We start from the raw sequence: 19,883 nt of genomic DNA, 5'->3' as shown, positions 1-19,883 counted from the left end.
TTTTATTAACTATAACAAAAATAACTAACATATCATATATATAGTAACAGCAACATATACACAAAGAATTAAGTTAAGCACCCCTACACAAAGAATTAAGTTAAGCACCCCCTAATCCTGTCCTGAACCTGAACCCCCTCGAGCACGTTTGGGACATGTTGGGACGACAAATTGCGAAGATGGTCCCTCCAATAGCCAATCTGGATGAATTGGAACGTGCATTACATCGGGAATGGAACAACCTGCCACAGCAACGCATACGACGGCTTACAGGGTCTATGAGACGTAGGGTTGAGTCAGTGATCCGATCACGTGGGTCCTACACACGTTATTGACGCAAAGATCGCTAGAGGTCTTCTCAGAACAATGACTGTACGTTAGAAAACATAAACGTCATCCACACTGTCCGTGATGGACCTATAGCTCCATACTTAAATTGAGGTGAAAATATGCCTAAAATTCCCAAAAATTTTCACCTTAAATTATTCAGAATAAAATATTGAAAACGGCATGATTGTTATGTTTTTATGTGACCATAATATCACTTCTCCAGAAAATATAGCAATATCATGGGTATATTACACTGTTTTGACGACAACAAACTTGTAATGTGCGAGGTTGTAAAAAAACGGGGGGGGTGCTTAACTTAATTCTTTGTGTATATTTATATTAGTCTCCATCAGACTCGGACTCAGCACACGCCTTGTCTGCCTTGTCTGCCGGAGATGAAGTCTGGGGCCTCATTAGACCGCTGAGCAAGGACTGGTCCGCGCTGGTGCCATGGAGGCCGAAGCTGCTACCACCACTGAATCCCGAGAGGCTCAGTCTGTCCCCCAATGCAGGGGTGCGGAGGGCCGGGAGCAAGTCTTGGTCCCCGAATATGTTGCTGGTGCTGGGGATAGTAGGAGCAGAGGTGGGGCGGGCGGGTTGCTGATGCTGCTGCGGCTGCTGCTGCTGCTGTTGAGGCGACTGGGTCTGTAGACACAAGAAAAATGCACATTAAATAAAGGTTCTATATAAATAGTACGTTTCTGAAATAAAATCTTGTATGTTTTACATAGAATCATAATTTACTGAGTTAATTTCTTTATAAATTTCTGCAATAAAATCTTTTATGTTTTACATAGAATCCTGATTTGATGAGTTTATTTCTTTATAATAACTTACCAGCATTTGGGTGAAGGTCTGCTGCCGCAAATACCCTGGCGGTTGCTGCTGCTGTTGTTGGTATTGGAACTGCGGCTGGGGCTGGAACTTCTGGGAAGGGTGCTGGAACTGGCCCTGAAATGAGAACTGGGAGGCCGCGGGCTGGGGCGGGTACATGGCAGGTGGAGCTGGGGTTGGAGCCGGACACTGCTGACTCGTACTTTGCCCCTCATCTGTTGGCTGGTATCGCTGGGAGAGGGCCAGGGTTTCAGTCTGGAATTGTCGGAACTTCTCCTTCGGGCAGTTGCGCACCACCGTCTGGAGCCAGCTGCCCCACGCCTCTCGCTCATCTGGTTCTCTGCTTGCGGACTCTTCCAACTGGGGGGAAAGAGAAAACAAAAAGGAAAATTATCATAACTGTTTCAATCCAAATTTCAAAAAACATAAGACTTATGACACATGACATTTAAAAGTACAGTTTAGGTTATCATTAAATCGGTTATAATTTACCTTTTTCTCTGTTTCCCGGTCCCGTCTCCGGTTCTCCATCAGCATCTCGTGGAGGAGCTCCCCTACGTCGGGGGTGGTCTTTGCGGCCTTCTTCCTGCTCATCCTGGTGCTGCTGCTGGTGCTGGTGGTGGTGCCCACCCTGTTCCTGCTACTGTGGTGACTGTCGGCACTGCTCCCCCTCGTCCGACTTTCAGACCCTCTGTCATGGTCGTCAGTGTCGTGTGCCGCAGAGTCGTGTGCCTCAGAGTCGGGTGCCGCAGAGTCGTCCCCCACATCTTCATCTTCCTCGTCCTCGTCCTCCACAGCAACCTGAAGCATAGGCAGAGAAAAGTGAATATTAGGTACATGCAACACTCAGGATGTTCTGTCAGGGACTGAAAAGAAGAGGATCATTTGCACACAAACAAATTCAATGCCAATGCTTACCCTTCCCAACTCCTGTCCCTGGGTCCGCGGCTGAATCACCTCATCGAGAAAGGCCAAGTTCCGCAGCTTCCACTGCTGTAGGCTGGTTAACTTGGAGGATGCTTGGCCCGACTTCCCCGAAGAACCGGCCCGGTTCTTGAGTTTGCCATAGGCAGAACGTAGGTTTTTGAACCTCCTCTTGATCTTCTCCACTGCAAACAAAAAATAATCACATTAGAATGTGTCAGAGGAAAGTGAATATTATGTATTTACACAATGGAGGATTTTTTTCATGATACTTGGACAATTGACAATGAAACTACAATACAAATCAGTAATTTAAGAATTACAGAAATGAGGAAATGGGGAAAGTACTGATAGTGGCAACTATGTACCAGGATTAATTTCACTACTCACCGGTCCACTTAATCTCCTTGGCAAGCTCAGCCAGTTCCGCCTCCTTCAGCTTGGTGTTGCGGTACTTCTCATGTCTGAGGTTGTAAAAGTAGGGATGGGCCTCGTAAAATTCGACAATGCGCTGGAGCGCGGGAGACTCGTCCTCATCCTCATCCTCTCCATCAGGGTCATGGTCCTGCTCAGGCTGGGTGTCTGGCACCTGTTCTGGCTCCATGGATGGCTGGTCCTCTTGCTCATCCTCATGGACTGGGTTGGTCTTTTTCTTGGCACCTTTCCCCTTGTCCTTGGTTGATCGCTTCTTTGGCGGCATGGTGATGTGTCTGGTCTGAGCTGCTGGTGAAATGTGATGATGTGTGTGGCAAACACCTATACTCCGATCTCTAGCGGTAGTGCACGGTGGACGCACGGTCGACGCAGACTGCCACGGAGGCCGTACGTAGGACGCACGGTGGGCGTAGGGGAACCGTGCGTCGACCCTGCGTTGCCCGCAGGTAGTCACACAGACCGCAAGGCCACCGTACGGTGAACACAGGGACGCCTTAGGACTACCCTACGGCGACCGTGGAAATAATGCGGCCGCCGTAATTTTTTGGGGGTTGGCCAAATTCATTTTTCATTGATAAGAGCCTACGGCAGCCGCACGAATAACGCAAGCCCACCGTACGCCCTACGTACAGTCGACGTAGAACACATCTACGTCATGGCTACGGCTTGTCGAATTGCTACGGCCAACCTATAAATGAAAAAAGTTATAACTCCGCGCTATAATTCCACGGAGACCCCTACGGCCTGTAAAAGATAGCCATACGCCCTAGGGCCACCCTGAGGCCACCTCAGAAACTCTGCAGCCGCCGCACGTTTCTGTCAATTTAGGGGGGGTACGACCGCCATATCCTAGCCGTAGAGCAAATGTGACTGAGGAGTTAGCAAGAGACGAAACCCGACTATAAAGCAGTTGGCCAAATCGCGCCACAGGTACTCAATGGGGAAAAGACTAAAGCGACCGGACGAGAGGAAGCCAAAGAACCAAAAAGGGTAAAGGAAGAACACAGGTTTATTGACTATCGACAAGAGGAAACGAAAGAAGGGAATTTACAAGGAGAAGCAGAAGCAGGTACACAGGACAGCCTTAAACAGTCTTATATTACGACCCCAGACAAACATACACACTCACACGGGGATTGTAGCTGGTAGGGTGGAAGGTCCAGGTGGATGGTCCAGGCGATGGGGTCCAGGCTCCGGTCCCGCGGGCGAAAACCCGGCAGGCAGCTTCGCGCGTATCATTCAACCGCGAGTGGACCTTACGTATAGCGGGGGGACTGGGATGCTCCGTATGTAACAAATGAATGGCTTTGCCAAACACACCCTCTCCAAGGTTCTCTTATAACGCCTTTGCAATGAGCGCCGCCGTATAGTTCTTTCGCCACTGCCGTGTGCACGCGAGTCCTGTTCAAGAGCGCCGCCGTATAGTTCTTTCGCCAGAGACGTCTCCGCGCAGTTCTTTCAAAAGGAGCCCGTCGAAAGAAATTTGTCAAAGGGCTTTCCGCGCGCTCTTTTATAATGCGAGCCAAGATCACTATGCGCGCCTCCAAAACCACGCCCACCACCGAGCTCATCTCAGCCCTGGTTGGCTCACCGAAAGGGCCACGCCTCGGTCTCGGTCTCGGCGCTCCTCCCCCTTCTTCTCCGGCTTGACCGCGTGCGTAATGGCGTTTGAATGCAGCGAACGCTGCTGGCAAGCAAAGTAACACAATTTGGAGAGAGAGAGAGAAAAATGGATGGAATGGGGCCTATCTTATTTAATTAATGCAACGCAGATTCAACTATTGGGAACAGATCCTTAACTAAAACACATAATAATGAGATAACTACAGAGAGGTCCGATGGTGCTCTACGTGTTGTACATGGACTATCTAGGGTGCGATCTTTAATAAAGCCAATTGATGGGGATATTTACAGGGGATCATTTATAAGGGAAACATTTACTAAAATTTACTAGTGAAGGTTCAAAAACCGTAACAATATTTTAAGCGATTCTTCACCATTGAGATATCGGGACAAAAACTATATATAGCACGATATCTCAAAAAGTTGTGGACGGATTCGGACGAAACTTGGTGGACGAGTTGGGTAGGTGACAAGAACAAGCCGTTTAGATTTATTTTATTTTGGATTCTTACCTTGTAAGGGATAACCTTTTGGGGATACAGGTTCCACCTTCACCACCACAATAGGATCTGCAGTAAAACAAAACCTGTTTCAAACAAAAAATAAATAAATAAATTCCCTTTTTAAGGTCATTTTCCCTGCTAGAGCAGGGGTTAGCTTTGCGGGCCCCATGACAATCATCATGGTTATCTTTTTGAGACAATGTTTTTATGACCGGATGCCCTTCCTGACGCCAACCCTTTAGTCACCTCTTACGACACGCAGGGATACAGTGTACTATTCTAAACCGGGGCACACACCGGCACATTCATCCCAGCAAGCTGGTACTCAATTTGCCGACCTCGGAAGAATGACAAGCTGAGTCAACCCCCCTGGTGTTAATTCAACGATGTACCAGGATTCGAACACAGGATCCTAGGAACCAAAGCCAGCACCCTAACCGCTAAGCCAACATCAGGGGGAGAGAGGAAAACATACAAGCACAAAGTATTATCGCATGCACATAGTCACAATTAAGTGTTTCTATTGAATGGATGCTTCCCTGTGGGTGTCGGACGGTGAACACAGTGGCACACTGCGGCCTAGGCTAAGGAAACCTTCAGGTGTTGAAGGCACAATAACTGACAGTGTCGTAGACAAGGTGGAGCACCAATCTGTCAGACAGTTTGATCTGAGAGCCATGCTTTTTGTGAGATATGCGTGAGAGTTCATGAAAATGAGAGTTCTGGGACAGATTGGGGAAAAATCAGTTAATTAAATAATTTAATGAATAATTTAATTTGGTTAATTTTTATATAATTAAATGAAATTATCAGAGTTCTAGGACTTAGAGAAATGCCAATATAAACTAGAGCTTCCAGGGAAGCAGAACTCAACTGAACTGACTGGACAACTTTAAAGTAGGTCAGTTGTCTGTACTAGATTTGACTTAAATGAAAAGCCAACAACCTTTTGGAGCTGAAAACAATATGGCGGCCTATGGCGGCCATTTTGTGACGGATCGGGTTGGAATGCAATAGCAACCTACCTTGTGTGGTAAGGGTTAAGCATTCTAAGTTTGATCAAAATCTGTTAATATATGTGGACGTTAGAGTGTTAACGTCGTTTTCATGACCAAAAACAAAATGGTCGCCTAAGTCCGCCATTTTTCAGCGGATCAGGCTGAAATGTAATACCAACCTGGTCCTTGGGGTAAAGATGCTGCATGTCAAGTTTGATAAAAATCGGTTGATATTTGTGGACGCTGGAGTGTTAACGTCGAAAAGTTAACGGACGACAGACGGCAGACGCCGGAGGGGTATGTGATGAACTCAACTGGACGTAGTCCAGTTGAGTTAACAAGCAGGAGAATTGCTTTGCAATACATGGCCCATACCGGTCCCAATGAATGTTCTTGGTCCAAGCACTCAGCAATTGTGAGGACAAATTGTTTTAGGTATGTAAAGCGACAGAATAAGTTGCAGTTTCTGTATCTTATCATAACAAAGCCATGTACCAAGTTTCAGCTGAATATGTTAAAAGGTACAAGAGAAAAGTCTGGAAAACCAGTAGTGGACTAATAAAATTGCCAAAATAAGTTGAAAAAAATGCCAAAACTTCTTGAACACCACTCCCGTCCCTCACAACTCCCCGCCTCAACTTCCCTTGCATGCCATTTGCCCCACGCCATGTCTCAATTAGACCTCTGGTGTATAAAAATGTTTAACAATGAAGGAAATTAAAAAGTGTGAAAACCTAACGACTATCCCACCCCCACATCCATGTCAACAAGACAAAAATAATCAGTTGCAATTGTCGATAAATAACATATTTTATGAATAAGCATTTATCATCAATTTATCAATTCAGTACATTGTGCAATAGCTTTTTTAAAACTCATTACTAAATGTTTATTGGACAACGACAGGAAACCTTGAAAAATCTGGCTCTACGCCCAGGCTCCCTGCCCAGGTTCTTTCCCAAAAACATATCGGGAATTTTATTTTATTACCCCCGCCACCGAAGGGGGATGGAGGTTGTGTTTTCACCCGTTTGTTTTCTGTTTTTTGGTTTGTGTGCAGATTTGTTTTTGGTCTGTTGGGAGCCGTTGGTGAGGTATGTGGATGGACAATAGGACCACCGAGGCACTCGGAAACATGGTGGTGGGATGATGAAGTTGGAAAGAGGATTGATGAGAAGAGGAAGAAGTTCAAGGAGTGGCAGAAGGCGAAGGGTACGGGAGCAGAAACAGCAGAGCATGAAAGTTATAAGGCAGCCAAGAAGGCTGCAAAGAAAGAGATAGCAAAGGCGCAGGAGGCATGTAGGAAAATGTTCGGAGAACGCTTGGATTCGAAAGAGGGTCAGAGAGCGGTATTCAGGATTGCAAAGCAGATAGCGAAAGAGAGGTGTGATGTGATGGGGGTGAGTTGCTTGAAGGAGGAAGTGGGACAAATCGTTGTCGACCCAGATGGAATTAAAGGAAGATGGAAAAGATATATGGAAATGCTGTTGAATACAGAGAATGAATGGGATGGCAACATAGAGAGTAACCCAATTTTAGGACCGGCAGAGAAGATAACTGAGAAGGAAGTTGAGGAAGCGATAAAAGCAATGAAGAGTAGAAAAGCGGGAGGGCCGACGGGAGTTGTGGGAGATATGTTGAAGGCAGCGGGAAGTTGGGGTGTGAAGAGAATAACAGAGATCTGTAATCTGGCGGTGAAAGAAGGCCGCATTCCAGTGGATTGGGAACTGAGTACCCTCGTCCCTCTATACAAGGGGAAAGGTGACCCTCTGGAGTGTGGCTCGTACCGAGCGATAAAGTTATTGGAGCATGGAATGAAGGTATTGGAAAGGGTGTTGGAGAGGAGGATAAGGAAGAAAGTGAAGATCGACGAAATGCAGTTTGGATTTATGCCAGGAAGAGGAACGACAAATGCACTTTTTATTGTGAGGCAGTTGCAGGAGAAGTACATGGAGAAGAGGAAGAAGTTGTTTCTTGGGTTTGTTGATCTGGAGAAAGCATTCGATAGGGTCCCACGCAAAGTATTGACATGGGCAATGAGGAAGTTAGGAGTGGAGGAATGGTTGATCAGAGTAGTGATGGCAATGTACAAAAGAGCGCGCACAGCTGTAAGGACGAAGGACGGGAACAGTGGTGAGTTTGAGGTGAAGGTGGGAGTGCATCAGGGGTCGGTACTAAGTCCACTACTATAAGTAGCTGTGATGGAGGTGCTGGCTCAGAACGTAAAGGAGGGTTTACCGTGGGAGTTGTTGTATGCAGATGATCTGGTGTTGATTGCGGAATGTATGGATGGACTGAAGGAAAAGATGAACAAGTGGAAGGAATGTATGGAGACAAAAGGTCTGAAGGTGAATATCGGAAAGACGAAGGTGATGGCAAGTGGTAAAGCATGTGGTGAGGTGGAAAGAACTGGGAAGTGGCCCTGTGCTGTGTGCAGGAAGGGTGTCGGAGTGAACTCCATTCAATGTACAATGTGCACTGAGTGGGTTCATCAAAAATGTAGTGGTCTGAGAGGGTCATTAACCAGTGTGGCAGCTACATTCAAATGTAAGGTGTGCACAGAGGGAGCTGCACATGGAGGAAATGTTGAGTTGGATCTTGGAGACGGCGTGAAGCTGGAAGGTGTGAAAACATTTTGCTACCTTGGAGACATGCTGAATGGAGAAGGTGGATCAGACTCGGCAACGGTTGCTCGAGTGAGATGTGCATGGAAGAAGTTTCGGGAACTGAGTGGCGTGCTGATGATGAGGGGAGTGTCGTTGAAGCTGAAGGGAAAGGTGTATGCTGCATGTGTGAGAAGTGTTATGATTTATGGGAGCGAGACATGGGTAATGAACGTAGAGCAGCAACGAAGGTTGGAAATGGTGGAAATGCGAATGGTTCGATGGATGTGCGGAGTATCGTTGAGAGAGAGGAAGACAAATGATGAATTGCGAAAAATGATGGGAATAGAGCCTGTGATTGATGCTGTGAAGAGGAACAGGTTGAGATGGTTTGGTCATGTGTTGAGGAAGGATGAAAGTGACTGGTTGAGAAGAGTGATGGAAATAAATGTCGAAGGAAGTAGAGGACGGGGAAGACCGAGAAAGACTTGGCTAAAGATGGTGGAAGAAGAAATGCGGGCAAGGGGGTTAACAAGGAGAGATGCAGAAAATAGGGCAAGATGGAGAAGATTGTCATGGGGACCGCAAGGCTAACCCCCGCTCTAGCAGGGAAAATGGCCTTAAAATGCATGTTGTTGTGTTGTTGTTGTGGTTTGTGTGCAGGAGATCTCAAAAAGCTATGGAAGGATTCAGACTAAACTTGGTGGACAGATTGGGTGTGTGACAAGGACGAATTGATTAGATTTTGGTGAAGATCCGAATTGGAGAATTCTTTAAACTCGAGAGAAACCTGTGCCATGCACGCGTGGGAGGCCAGAGGCAAATAGGCAATGCAGATACGGCGAATGCTAAAGCATGAAACCAATAAATTCCACATTCCTGTAGCACCCTCAGTCGCACGTCAGACATGGACAGCAAGTTCGTGAAGGACTTCCATGAAAAACGTACCCGTTCGTTTTTACGTTCGGGTAGAAAACGGGTACGTTCACGTATGGAAATATCGATGGTGGGTCCGTGGCGAATCTGCATATGGTGATCCGCGAAGTTCACGTTTAGAAAGTAGAAACCATCACGGCATGTCGTCATTTACTTGAACTCGATATCTCCTTTTTTCATTCCAAACAACATAACTCCAATCATAAATTAATCACAAAATAAACGTTTAACAACATTGTTAATGTTTCCTTCATTTAAAAACTACCAAGTCAACAGTTAAAAGGATTTTGAGCCGATAGGTGTTACGGCCTTGGCAAGATCGATGGAGACAGCGATCTGTTCGCTTATACACCACCCAAATAGCTATGTAGAATTCTCTCATGTAGAGATTAAACCCACGTCGTTTGAACTTTGGCCGAGGTCATTATTTACTTTTAATGATGTTTGTATACGAATCAAAAAGAAGGTAATTGGTTTTGGGTCATCCTTTCCGCATATCTCGTGGGATTGCGAGTTGGAGAGACGACCGTGATGGTGGGGAGGGGGTTGGCATTCTCTCAAGCAGGGATTCAACCCATGTCCTTATAAAAGGTCTTTGTCCGAGGTCACCGAGTCCGATCGGTGCAGCTGTGCAGCGATCGGTGCAGCCGTTTGTGCGGTACCCGGGAAAATAACGTGATGCGGGAGACCAAACCTGAAAATGCTGGAGGCCAAAGCTGAAATTGGAAAAACAATACACCCTATTTTATTCCAGGAGATCCCAGGATTACCCACCCAAAATATCGTTGTGATCGGTTCAGCCGTTTTTGCGGTACCTTTGAACGGACGGACTGACAGACAGACAGACGGACGGACATTTGGTGAATTATAGTAAGATTCTTAAAAGTGATTCTTCACCTTTGAGAGATGTGGCCAAAAATGATAGCAAACACAATATTTCAAAAAGTTGTGGACGGGTTCTCACCAAACTAGGTGGACTAGTTGGGTAAGTGACAAGAACAAGCTGATTCGATTTTTGTTCAGATCCGGCCTATCAGAAGGTTATAAAACGTAAACTGTTGAGCCTGGCGGTAGTATTCTAGTTACGTATCTCCACCACCGAGATTGGGCGGATGAGGATGTTATGTTTTCACCCCCGTTTGTCTGAATGTCGATCTGTGAACAGGATATTTCAAAAAGTTGTAGATGGATGATTTTGATTGAATGTGATTCTGTGTTGTGATTTTCTGGTCTACTCTGGGATACAAAACGTAAACTGTTCACCTGGCAGAGGTATGCTCTCTACTGAGTGCCGTTCTAGTTCAACAATGTGATGGTTGTGTGCCCCACGGGGTGCAAAGTGCACCCACATAGATGAAAAGATAGTTTTATAGGTAGTTAAATTGTTTTCATGTGAATAAATATGGATTTAATACATGTTCTATTCAATTCTACATCCTGGCCTCGAACCATTGCCCTCCAGCAAACCACAAAAACCCATACACTGACACATCTGCACACACACACACACACACACACACACACACACACACACACACACACACACACACACACACACACACACACACACACACACACACACACACACACACACACACACACACACACACACACACACACACACACATACACAAACAAACACACACATACATACATACACACACAAACACATGCTCACAAACACATACACATGCATACATGCACACACACAAACACGCACACACATACACATACACGCACACACACACACATAGGCCTACACAAACATACACACACACACATAGGCCTACACAAACATACACACACACACATACATGCACAAACACGCGCACAAACACGCACACACACACACAAACACACACATTGACACACAACACACACACACACATACACGGATATTTAGTATTGCACCAAAATAAAATCACCTTTTTCGTTTCATCCTGTGAAGAAGATGATTTCACTTTTATTGATTTGTCGGAAAATGATCTCAGAGATCCGCAGTTATTGTATCGCTGTGTTTACTGCGAGGTTGGCGTCATCACGTCATACCTGGTTCCTGGTCCATGACGTCATCTCCATCACGAAGGTTCTGAACGTCCAGGATCCTGAACCCGGAGACCCCAGCATTCCCTCTGTTCACTCCATCATCGCCCGACTTGGAGTCCGAGGAGCTCGGATCGTGGGCGCAGCTCGAGGGGTCTCTGTCCATGACCCTCAGGATGAGGTAACACCACGTTCGGTTCCACCTCGTCGTCTCCAACACTCTCCTCAGGCTCAGCCGCTCAGGCACGAACTATATATGTTGAATCGCCGAACCACGTGCATCGATGATCCGGAAGTACAAAACAAGTTTAACGTTCCTCTGATTCACCAGAAACACTCGAATTAAAATTAAATCCAGGATTCTTGTTCCGTTACCAAGTCGCTTGATATTACTTACTATCAGTTTCCAAGCTTGCCGTTCCGCAGCAACCGCTTTGCAAGCAGCTCGGCGAGCGATGAGGGGCGATACTTCCACATATTTATCAAACATGGCTGCCGTAGTCGGGTTCAGAGCCCTGACGTCAATCATTCTCGCTGGATAGCGGATCGAGCGCGTGGAGTGAAGTCACCGGGCGCCATCTTGAAGCTCCCATAAAACCTGCAATGCAATGGCACGGGCACATGCACCACCCCTAAAGTTCCAGAACACCATGATGGTCAAGACGTCATTTGCGTGACGTAATCAAAGGAAAGGTCGTCTTGGCGCGCAATGGATAACGGCCGAACAAGTCTCCTCAAACTCGTCAGAAAGTGAATTTGATATAGATTTTTCTGATCAAGAATCCTCAGATTACGATGAAAGACAAAATAATTACGTAGAAGGTGATGTCAGACCGTACATGCATGAACCCGTGGTGGAAATTGGGGATGACGTCGGTCATACATTGACGAACCTGCAATGTGTTCACAACAATCGGGACGACGTTGAAGACTCGGAAACAACTGGTAGAGTAATAAATCGTAGAGGTCGAACGTGGAATAGGGGAGTTTAGTGCTATTTTGATGGAACACTTACTTCTCTGAAGCAAAAAGCAGGATTTATTTACTTATTGATTTTGTATGCAGAGTCAAGGCTCGTGTAAAAGCTAACACATTCCACACGAGGACAAGCACAGATCCATAAAACATACAATAAACAAGTGAATCCACTTGGATTCCGCCCAGGTTGGCACATGGAAATTATGATGTAGCATAATTATCATCTCGGGTCAAGATTTGAAATTATGCCATGGTTTTTGTAAAATTGCTACTAGTATTCACATTATGTACTTTCACCAAAACATACATCATCATAGAAACATACATAGAATTTGGGTCCTCTGGGTCATTTGGGTCCTCTGGGTCATTTGGGTCCTCTGGGTCATTTGGGTCCTCTGGGTCATTTGGGTCCTCTGGGTCATTTGGGTCATTTGGGTCCTCTGGGTCATTTGGGTCATTTGGGTCCTCTGGGTCATTTGGGTCCTCTGGGTCATTTGGGTCCTCTGGGTCCTCTGGGTCCTCTGGGTCCTCTGGGTCATTTGGGTCCTCTGGGTCCTCTGGGTCATTTGGGTCCTCTGGGTCATTTGGGTCCTCTGGGTCATTTGGGTCCTCTGGGTCATTTGGGTCCTCTGGGTCATTTGGGTCCTCTGGGTCATTTGGGTCCTCTGGGTCATTTGGGTCCTCTGGGTCATTTGGGTCCTCTGGGTCATTTGGGTCCTCTGGGTCATTTGGGTCCTCTGGGTCATTTGGGTCCTCTGGGTCCTCTGGGTCATTTGGGTCCTCTGGGTCATTTGGGTCCTCTGGGTCCTCTGGGTCATTTGGGTCCTCTGGGTCCTCTGGGTCATTTGGGTCCTCTGGGTCATTTGGGTCCTCTGGGTCATTTGGGTCCTCTGGGTCATTTGGGTCCTCTGGGTCATTTGGGTCCTCTGGGTCATTTGGGTCCTCTGGGTCATTTGGGTCCTATATTCCTATCCTATAACATATATATCTCCTATAACCTATCCTATAAATATAGATTTGATGACGTCATGTTTACACATCTGAGCGACAGAAATGAGCGACAGAAATGAGCGACAGAAATGGGTGACAGAAACTAGCTTCACTTTTGAGCGCCCGAAATTCCCAGGCAAACGCTATAACGCACCAGGTTTACAACCTGTGCGTTAATAAAGGGAGCGGGAGACAAGAGGGGGAGGAACCACCTTTCGAGGCCATTTTTCCCCACAGAGCAGGGGTTTGCCTTTTTCGGGCACCGTGGTCCCCTTTTTTGAAGCAATGTTTTTTGGCCGGATGCCCTTCCTGCCGCCAACCCTGTTACTCGCCTCTTGCGACACACAGGGAATTACCAGTGAGCTGGTAACTCAATTTGTCGACCTCGGAAGGATGACAGGCTGAGTCAACCCCCTGGTGTTTAATTCAGCGATCGACCGGGATTCGAACCCAGGATCCTATTGGATCCCAAGCCGGCAGCATAACCGCTAAGCCAACACCAGGGGGAAAGAGAGGAAAACATACAAGCACCATAACAGTAGAGAACAGGGACGTCGGTAGATCTGTGGAAGAGAGAGGGCTGGGGGAAGGGGGGAGGGGTACACAGTATAAAATAAATTGACACCACTAGGAATTTCAGGAAAGAAGTTGGGGATTGAAAGAGGTGGATTTGGGGTGTTTTAACTGGGGTAGAAAAGATCAAGGTTTTGGATGGGGGAAGATAAGAGATGGTGGTGAACAGCTGTTTTAAAGACCTGGAGGGAGGAGTGTGATTGAAGAGAGTGAGGGAGTTTGTTCCAGAGGCGGGAGAAAAGAGGAATGAAGGAGTGAAGGTGAGCAGAGAGCCGAGATTTTGGCAGTTTAACCATAAGAGGGTTGCAGGCAGATCTTGTGCGTCCTGAAGGAATATTTGGGGGACAGAGCACAGATAGAGCTGGGGGAGCTAGGCCGGATAGGAGTCGGTAGAAGATAGAGATAGAGAGAGATATATAGAGAGAGAGATAGAGAGAGAGATAGAGAGAGAGATAGAGAGAGCGATAGATAGAGAGATAGAGAGAGAGATAGAGAGAGAGACAGAGAGAGAGAGATAGAGAGAGAGAGAGAGAGAGAGAGAGAGAGAGAGAGAGAGAGAGAGAGAGAGAGAGAGAGAGAGAGAGAGAGAGAGATAGAGAGAGATAGAGAGATAGAGAGAGAGATAGAGAGAGAGAGATAGAGAGAGAGATAGAGATAGAGATAGAGAGAGAGAGAGAGAGAGAGAGAGAGAGAGAGAGAGAGAGAGAGAGAGAGAGAGAGAGAGAGAGAGAGAGAGAGAGAGAGAGAGAGAGACCCTCAGAATCAGCTTCATCATAGGAGATTCCAATGATTCTGAATGCTTTGGTTTCTACAGGGTGAAGTCGAGCTAGGTGTGAGGCAGGAGCACCAGCCCAGGGGGGAGAGCAGTATTCCATTGAGCTGCGGATGAAAGCTTTGTTTGTGGTGAAGAGCTCAGAAGTGCCCAGAAAGGACTTTGCACGACGGAGGATGCCCAGACGGCGACTGGCTTTAGAGGCCAGTTTGGAAATGTGGCTTACCAGGAAAGATCATGGCATAGTGAGACCCAAACCCTTGAGTGACAGAACTTTTTCAAGAGCATTGTTCAGAAAGTAAATGGGAGAGTTGTCCAGTCGGTCTTTTCGGAGAGACAAAGTGAGAGTGTGAGATTTGTCAGGATTGAAAGACATGTTCCACTTGTTTTACCAGTTTGAGATGTTATCCAGGTCTGCAAAGAGTAAAGAGGCTGCAGCCTGCCGATCTGAGGATTGAGGTATGGAACAGCAGAGAGTGGGGTCATCAGCAAACAGATAGAGAGGATTTTCCAGAGTCGGAGAGGTCATTGATGAAGACCAGAAAAAGCACAGGGCCCAGAACACTGCCTTGGGGAACTCTAGGCTGGACAGGAAGAGGAGATGAGAGAATTCCATTCATGGCCACACGTTGACTTTGACCAGAGAGGAAGTCGGCAAGCCATGCATGGAGATTTCCCTGGATACTATAGGAGGAGAGTTTGGTGAGCAAGGTGGGGTGCCAGACCGTATCGAAGCCACTAGATATGTCAAGGGAGACAGCTCTGATTTCCTGTTGGCATTGAAGGCCTCCATCTATTGTTGAGACAACAGAAGCAGCATGTCCAGAGTAGAATAACCTGGTCTGAATCCAAATTGATGATCAGAGATCAAGCCTTTGGAGAAGAGGAACGATTTAATATCAGAAGCGATGATTGATTCCATGACCTTGCTGATTATTGGGAGCAGGCTGATTGGTCTGTAATTGCAAGGATCTGTTTTTGCACATTTCTTGTCGGGCTCTTCGTCTCTCCCCAGTGTGTGGATGGGCTTTCGGGTGAAGGATTTTTGCCCTCTCGTCTCTGGGTGGGTTGTCTGCTGGCCTTGTTCTTGCCTCAATCTTGAGAGACAAACAGCCTTCCAGTGGTTTTGCTTTCCACATGCCTCACAGGTTAAGCCCCATGCTGAGCATCAAAGTCGGGGGCTGGGGTGGATGTTGTCTTCCACAGAAACGGCACTCTTTTGGGTGGTACCCAATGGTGTGGACAAAATTGGTTGCCTGTTGGTCTGGGTAAACTGCTGCATGTGAGTGACAGAGGCCTCATGCGCCCGACTTATTTCCAGGGCTTGCCCCAGCGTGTGGGAGTCATCCTTCGCAAGGAGCTCTTTCTGTAGCTCCTGATACCGCGTCCACGCAATGAGCTGTTCTATTATGCGCTCGTCCGCCTCGGGGGTCTTGAACTTGCATTTGCTTGCTTGTTGGCTGCATCTGGAGATGAAATTGTCCATGGTTTCATCGTCGCCCTGCTTAAATCGCTGTAAGCAGAAACAAGCCACACGGTAATTGGCCTGGGGGTTTCAGCTCAGCTTAAAAACGCTGCCCAATAATTGCTGGCATCACAGTGTTAGGCCTTGTGCCGTGAGCGTTCTTAAGGCCCCACAAACTGTACCGTCACAGGCCTTCCTCACCTGATAGCTGTAGAAAGTGGTCGATTTGTTTGTCACCTGCTACATCCTTCACAGAAAAGTACAGCTGGGTATGCTTTCTGAATAGCTCGAAGGCTTCACGGAGGTAGGCGCTGGTCCAATCCATGCATGGCATCATGGGTGCGTCCGCCATTGTGAGCTTGGCCAAGAATCCCTAGATGGGACTCATATTCAGCGAAGCGACGGGTCCTATATTCTAGTACTGATTAAAAGAAAGACTGATTTTAAAATCCTGAGATTATAAAAGTACAAATGTCACAGAAATCCATGCAGCTATGAATTAACTTACAACTTTTGAGGTGATAACTTTAATCTCAAGTAACTAGGTCGTAAAGTAAAGTTCAGCCAGTTACAAATTGTCCGCTGTGAACACGTTCAAACAATCTTGTCCAGCGAGTGTGTACAGATTGAAGTCTGACAGGGCTGGTCACGTTGCAAGTCCTCAAGATGAGCTTGGTATCACCAAAGCAAGCAGATGAACCCGAGTTCACAGATCAAGCTGAGCGACACTGAATTCGGAAACTGTGCACTGTTAAGAACAACTGCCTACCGGCTGCGCTGAAGAATGAAGAGGGTGTAAGGAACAGTTTCTTTGCCATCTCAATGCAAGTGAGTGATGAGAAGATGCCTGCTTGGACGTCGTCTCCAAGACAATTAAGGCTTCATTTGTAGAGTACTGACCAGCCAACATTAAGACAGACCAGCATCCGAAGCCGGTTCTGCATGCAGCACTCACAATCCCCTCTTTACTGGTTAAGTGGATTTTAAAATACCTTCTGCCTCATGCAACACAAAGCAGTTCCTTCTCACAGCTCACATGGTGCGTTCCTCATTCCTGAATCAAAGGCAAGCTCTCTTGCTGATTTATAATGTCTTACCCAAGGTCTCTCAGAGGCCTTCACTCCACTCTTGCTCAAGCCTTCTTTTCTCATTTTGTCATCATTTCAAAGTTCATTGCAGCCCTTCATTTTGTTACCATTCCAAACTCTCTTGGCTGGTTCCTCGTGACATTTAGCCAAGTCAGTTTGGGCACCACAACTTTCATATCAAAGTACATTTCTCAAGACATTCGGACATTAGCCTACACACAGCTTTGTTCTATCAACACCCTGCAAGGGATTTCAGAATCTTTATGCCATCGGACCTCACCTGTTATAAAGGGAAGAGAAGGAGAACAAGAAAAATAATAACAGGATAAAAATTGCATAGCTTTGTGTAGATGAAAACTCGTTTAAACGGACTCCGATCAACCAACGCACCAAATGATTGTTTTTATTTTATGAACAATTATTTAAGGCTCCTAGAGGAGCTTGTTCTGTCCATTCCATTGCAGGCTGAAGACGAGTTTCCACAAGTTTCTTCATATTCATGTCGAACACGCTCTTCTACATCACATTGGGATTTGTTCCTGACATTTCCACTTGTTTTCACTCCGTGTAATGAAGACGTGTTTGAAAGGTAAAAAGTATGTACACTAAAGGGTTTGTTTATCGGATAGGAACTTTACTGACGATCTCGTGGGAATTCCGACAAATCTCTGGAGTTCTTGAACTTTTAGGTTGAGGAAAGTATTCCCTACTGTGAACCACAGATGGGATCTTTCTTCGTGGATTCATCTATCGAGGCGTCTTAGATCTTCGATTTAACCAGAATTGAAGTTTGACATTCTTTCCAGGAATTTTCAAATTGATGGTTCTGTGGATTGTTTTCCAATCTTTTTTTTTTTATCAGGAATTCCCCCTTCAGGAATTTACTTTCAATTCTGATCTTCAATTTGTTATACGCTTGTTACTTTGCCTTTTAAAAGGTAACACATTCCAACCACATCCCTCCTTCCCCTTTGGTATAATTTTAAGTCATTTGCAAACAATTGATTTGGTTTTTACTTGTTTTTAATACAAATTTCAAGATCATGGAACAGCAGTCACACGAAACAGAATATAACAGTGTGGGAAAAATGGGAGGTGACAACAACAAGGTAGAGAGACACTGAGGAGGACTTGGTGAGAGAAATAATGAGAGCAATGATAGGGGGGCAGAGGACACGGGGTGAACAAGCTGGACACAACCTCAAACACAGCAAGGAGAGAACGGAAAAACCAGGAATGAAACAGAAATGGAACAAATTCATGGAAAGGATCTCTCTGACTTCATCAATTTGTCTTCATCAATGATCCCTCTGACTCTCTTGAAAATCCTCTCTATCTCTTTGCTGATGACTCTACTCTCTGTCGCTCCATTCTTCATCCCTCAGATCGGCAGTCTGCAGCCTCCTCACTCTCTGCAGACCTGGACAAAATCACAGACTGGGCAAACAAGTGGAACATGTCTTTCAATCCTGACAAATCTCACACTCTTACGATGTCTCTCCGAAAAGACCGACTGGACAACCCTCCCATCCACTTTCTGAATAATCCTCTCCAAGAAGTTCTGTCACTCAAGCTTTTGGGTCTCACTATCTGCCATGATCTTTCCTGGGAAAACCACATTTCAAATTTGGCCTCCAAAGCCAGTCGCCGACTGGGCATCCTCCGTCGTGCGAAGTCCTTCCTTGGCACACCTGAGCTCCTCACCACATACAAGGCTTTCATCTGCAGCTCAATGGAATACTGCTCTCCCCTCTGGGCTGGTGCTCCTGCCTCACACCTAGCTCGTCTTCACGCTGTTGAAACCAAAGCATTCAGAATCATTGGAATCTCCCGCGATGAAGCTAACTCCAAGGGCCTCTCACTCACTCACCGCAGGCAGGTTGGTGGTCTTTCCGTCTTCTACCGACTCCTCTCTGGCCTTGCCCCCCCAGCTCTCTCTGGGCTCTGTCCTGCAAATATTCCTACAGGTCGCACAAGATCTGCCTGCAACCCTCTTATGGTTAAACTGCCAAAATCAAGACTCTCTGCTCACCTTCACTCCTTCATTCCTCTTTTCTCCCGCCTCTGGAACAAGCTCCCTCACTCTCTTCAATCCCACTCCACCCTCCAGGTCTTTAAAACAGCTGTTCACCACCATCTCTTATCTTCCCCCATCCAAAACCTTGATCTTTTCTACCCCCGCTAATTTCACCCCAATTCAACTTTTTTGAAATACCAACTTCTGTCCTGGAAGTCCTTGGTGTCCTTGTGTTTTATACTTCTCCCACCCCTCCCCCCCCCCCCCTTCCCACGCCTCCTCCCCCCAAGCCCTCTCCCTGCCACACTTCTCCCTGCTCTCAAATGTTGTGTGCTCTCAAGTGTTTGTGTGCTTCCCCTTCTCTCCCCATCTTGTCTTCCACTCCCTCTTTTTATGTATTTTGTTTGTCTGGTTGATTTGTTTGTGAAGTAAATGTCAGCTCTTTCACGAGCCTTGATTCAGTATACAAAAAAAAAAACCAAAAAAAAAAAACGAGTGTTCAGCGAGGGAAGAAATCACAATAACCTCACTCTCGCCATATTGCTCCAGAAGGACTATCCGACATACCCACCTATCTATTTCGTTGGTCACCACTGGAAGAAATTCAGTCTCTTGAAATTATGGACCTCACCATCAGCCATGAACTCTGCTGGGCCAATGACATTCCAAAGCTGGCCTCCAAAGCCAGTGACACAGTGGGTAGCTTCCGTCAATCCAAAACCTTCCAGAACTATTCAATCCCCAAGGCTTTTGTCCAAAACTCAGTGGAGT

The 19,883-nt window shown here is 46.5% G+C and overlaps 1 protein-coding gene across 1 annotated transcript; it reads right to left on the bottom strand.

The window, feature by feature from the left end:
• Positions 1-669: 669 nt before the first annotated feature.
• Positions 670-11,506, bottom strand: LOC137427808 (uncharacterized). Its single transcript, XM_068117557.2, has 7 exons — positions 11,236-11,506; positions 4,659-4,715; positions 2,479-2,808; positions 2,083-2,273; positions 1,657-1,965; positions 1,168-1,524; positions 670-975 (listed from the first exon to the last, which is right to left on the bottom strand). The coding sequence occupies exons 1-7, from the start codon at positions 11,393-11,395 to the stop codon at positions 670-672; spliced, it is 1,710 nt and encodes a 569-aa protein (XP_067973658.2). The 5' UTR covers positions 11,396-11,506.
• Between the last annotated feature and the right edge of the window lie 8,377 nt (positions 11,507-19,883).

Source organism: Myxine glutinosa, chromosome 5, assembly GCF_964187855.1.
Source record: "Myxine glutinosa chromosome 5, kmMyxGlut1.1, whole genome shotgun sequence".
Lineage (NCBI taxonomy): Eukaryota > Metazoa > Chordata > Myxini > Myxiniformes > Myxinidae > Myxine > Myxine glutinosa.
The sequence above is the reverse complement of the archived record's forward strand: the minus strand, read 5'-3'. Positions and strand labels throughout refer to the sequence as shown.

What these genes read in the sequence shown, in the direction of transcription:
- LOC137427808 (XM_068117557.2), bottom strand. Translation starts at nt 11,395, where the DNA reads ATGGACAGAGACCCCTCGAGCTGCGCCCACGATCCGAGCTCCTCGGAC. An exon ending in CGTCATGGACCAGGAACCAG is followed by an intron (nt 4,716 to 11,235) that starts GTATGACGTGAT and finishes GTTTTACTGCAG; the next exon opens with ATCCTATTGTGGTGGTGAAG. An exon ending in AAAAGGTTATCCCTTACAAG is followed by an intron (nt 2,809 to 4,658) that starts GTAAGAATCCAA and finishes TTTCACCAGCAG; the next exon opens with CTCAGACCAGACACATCACC.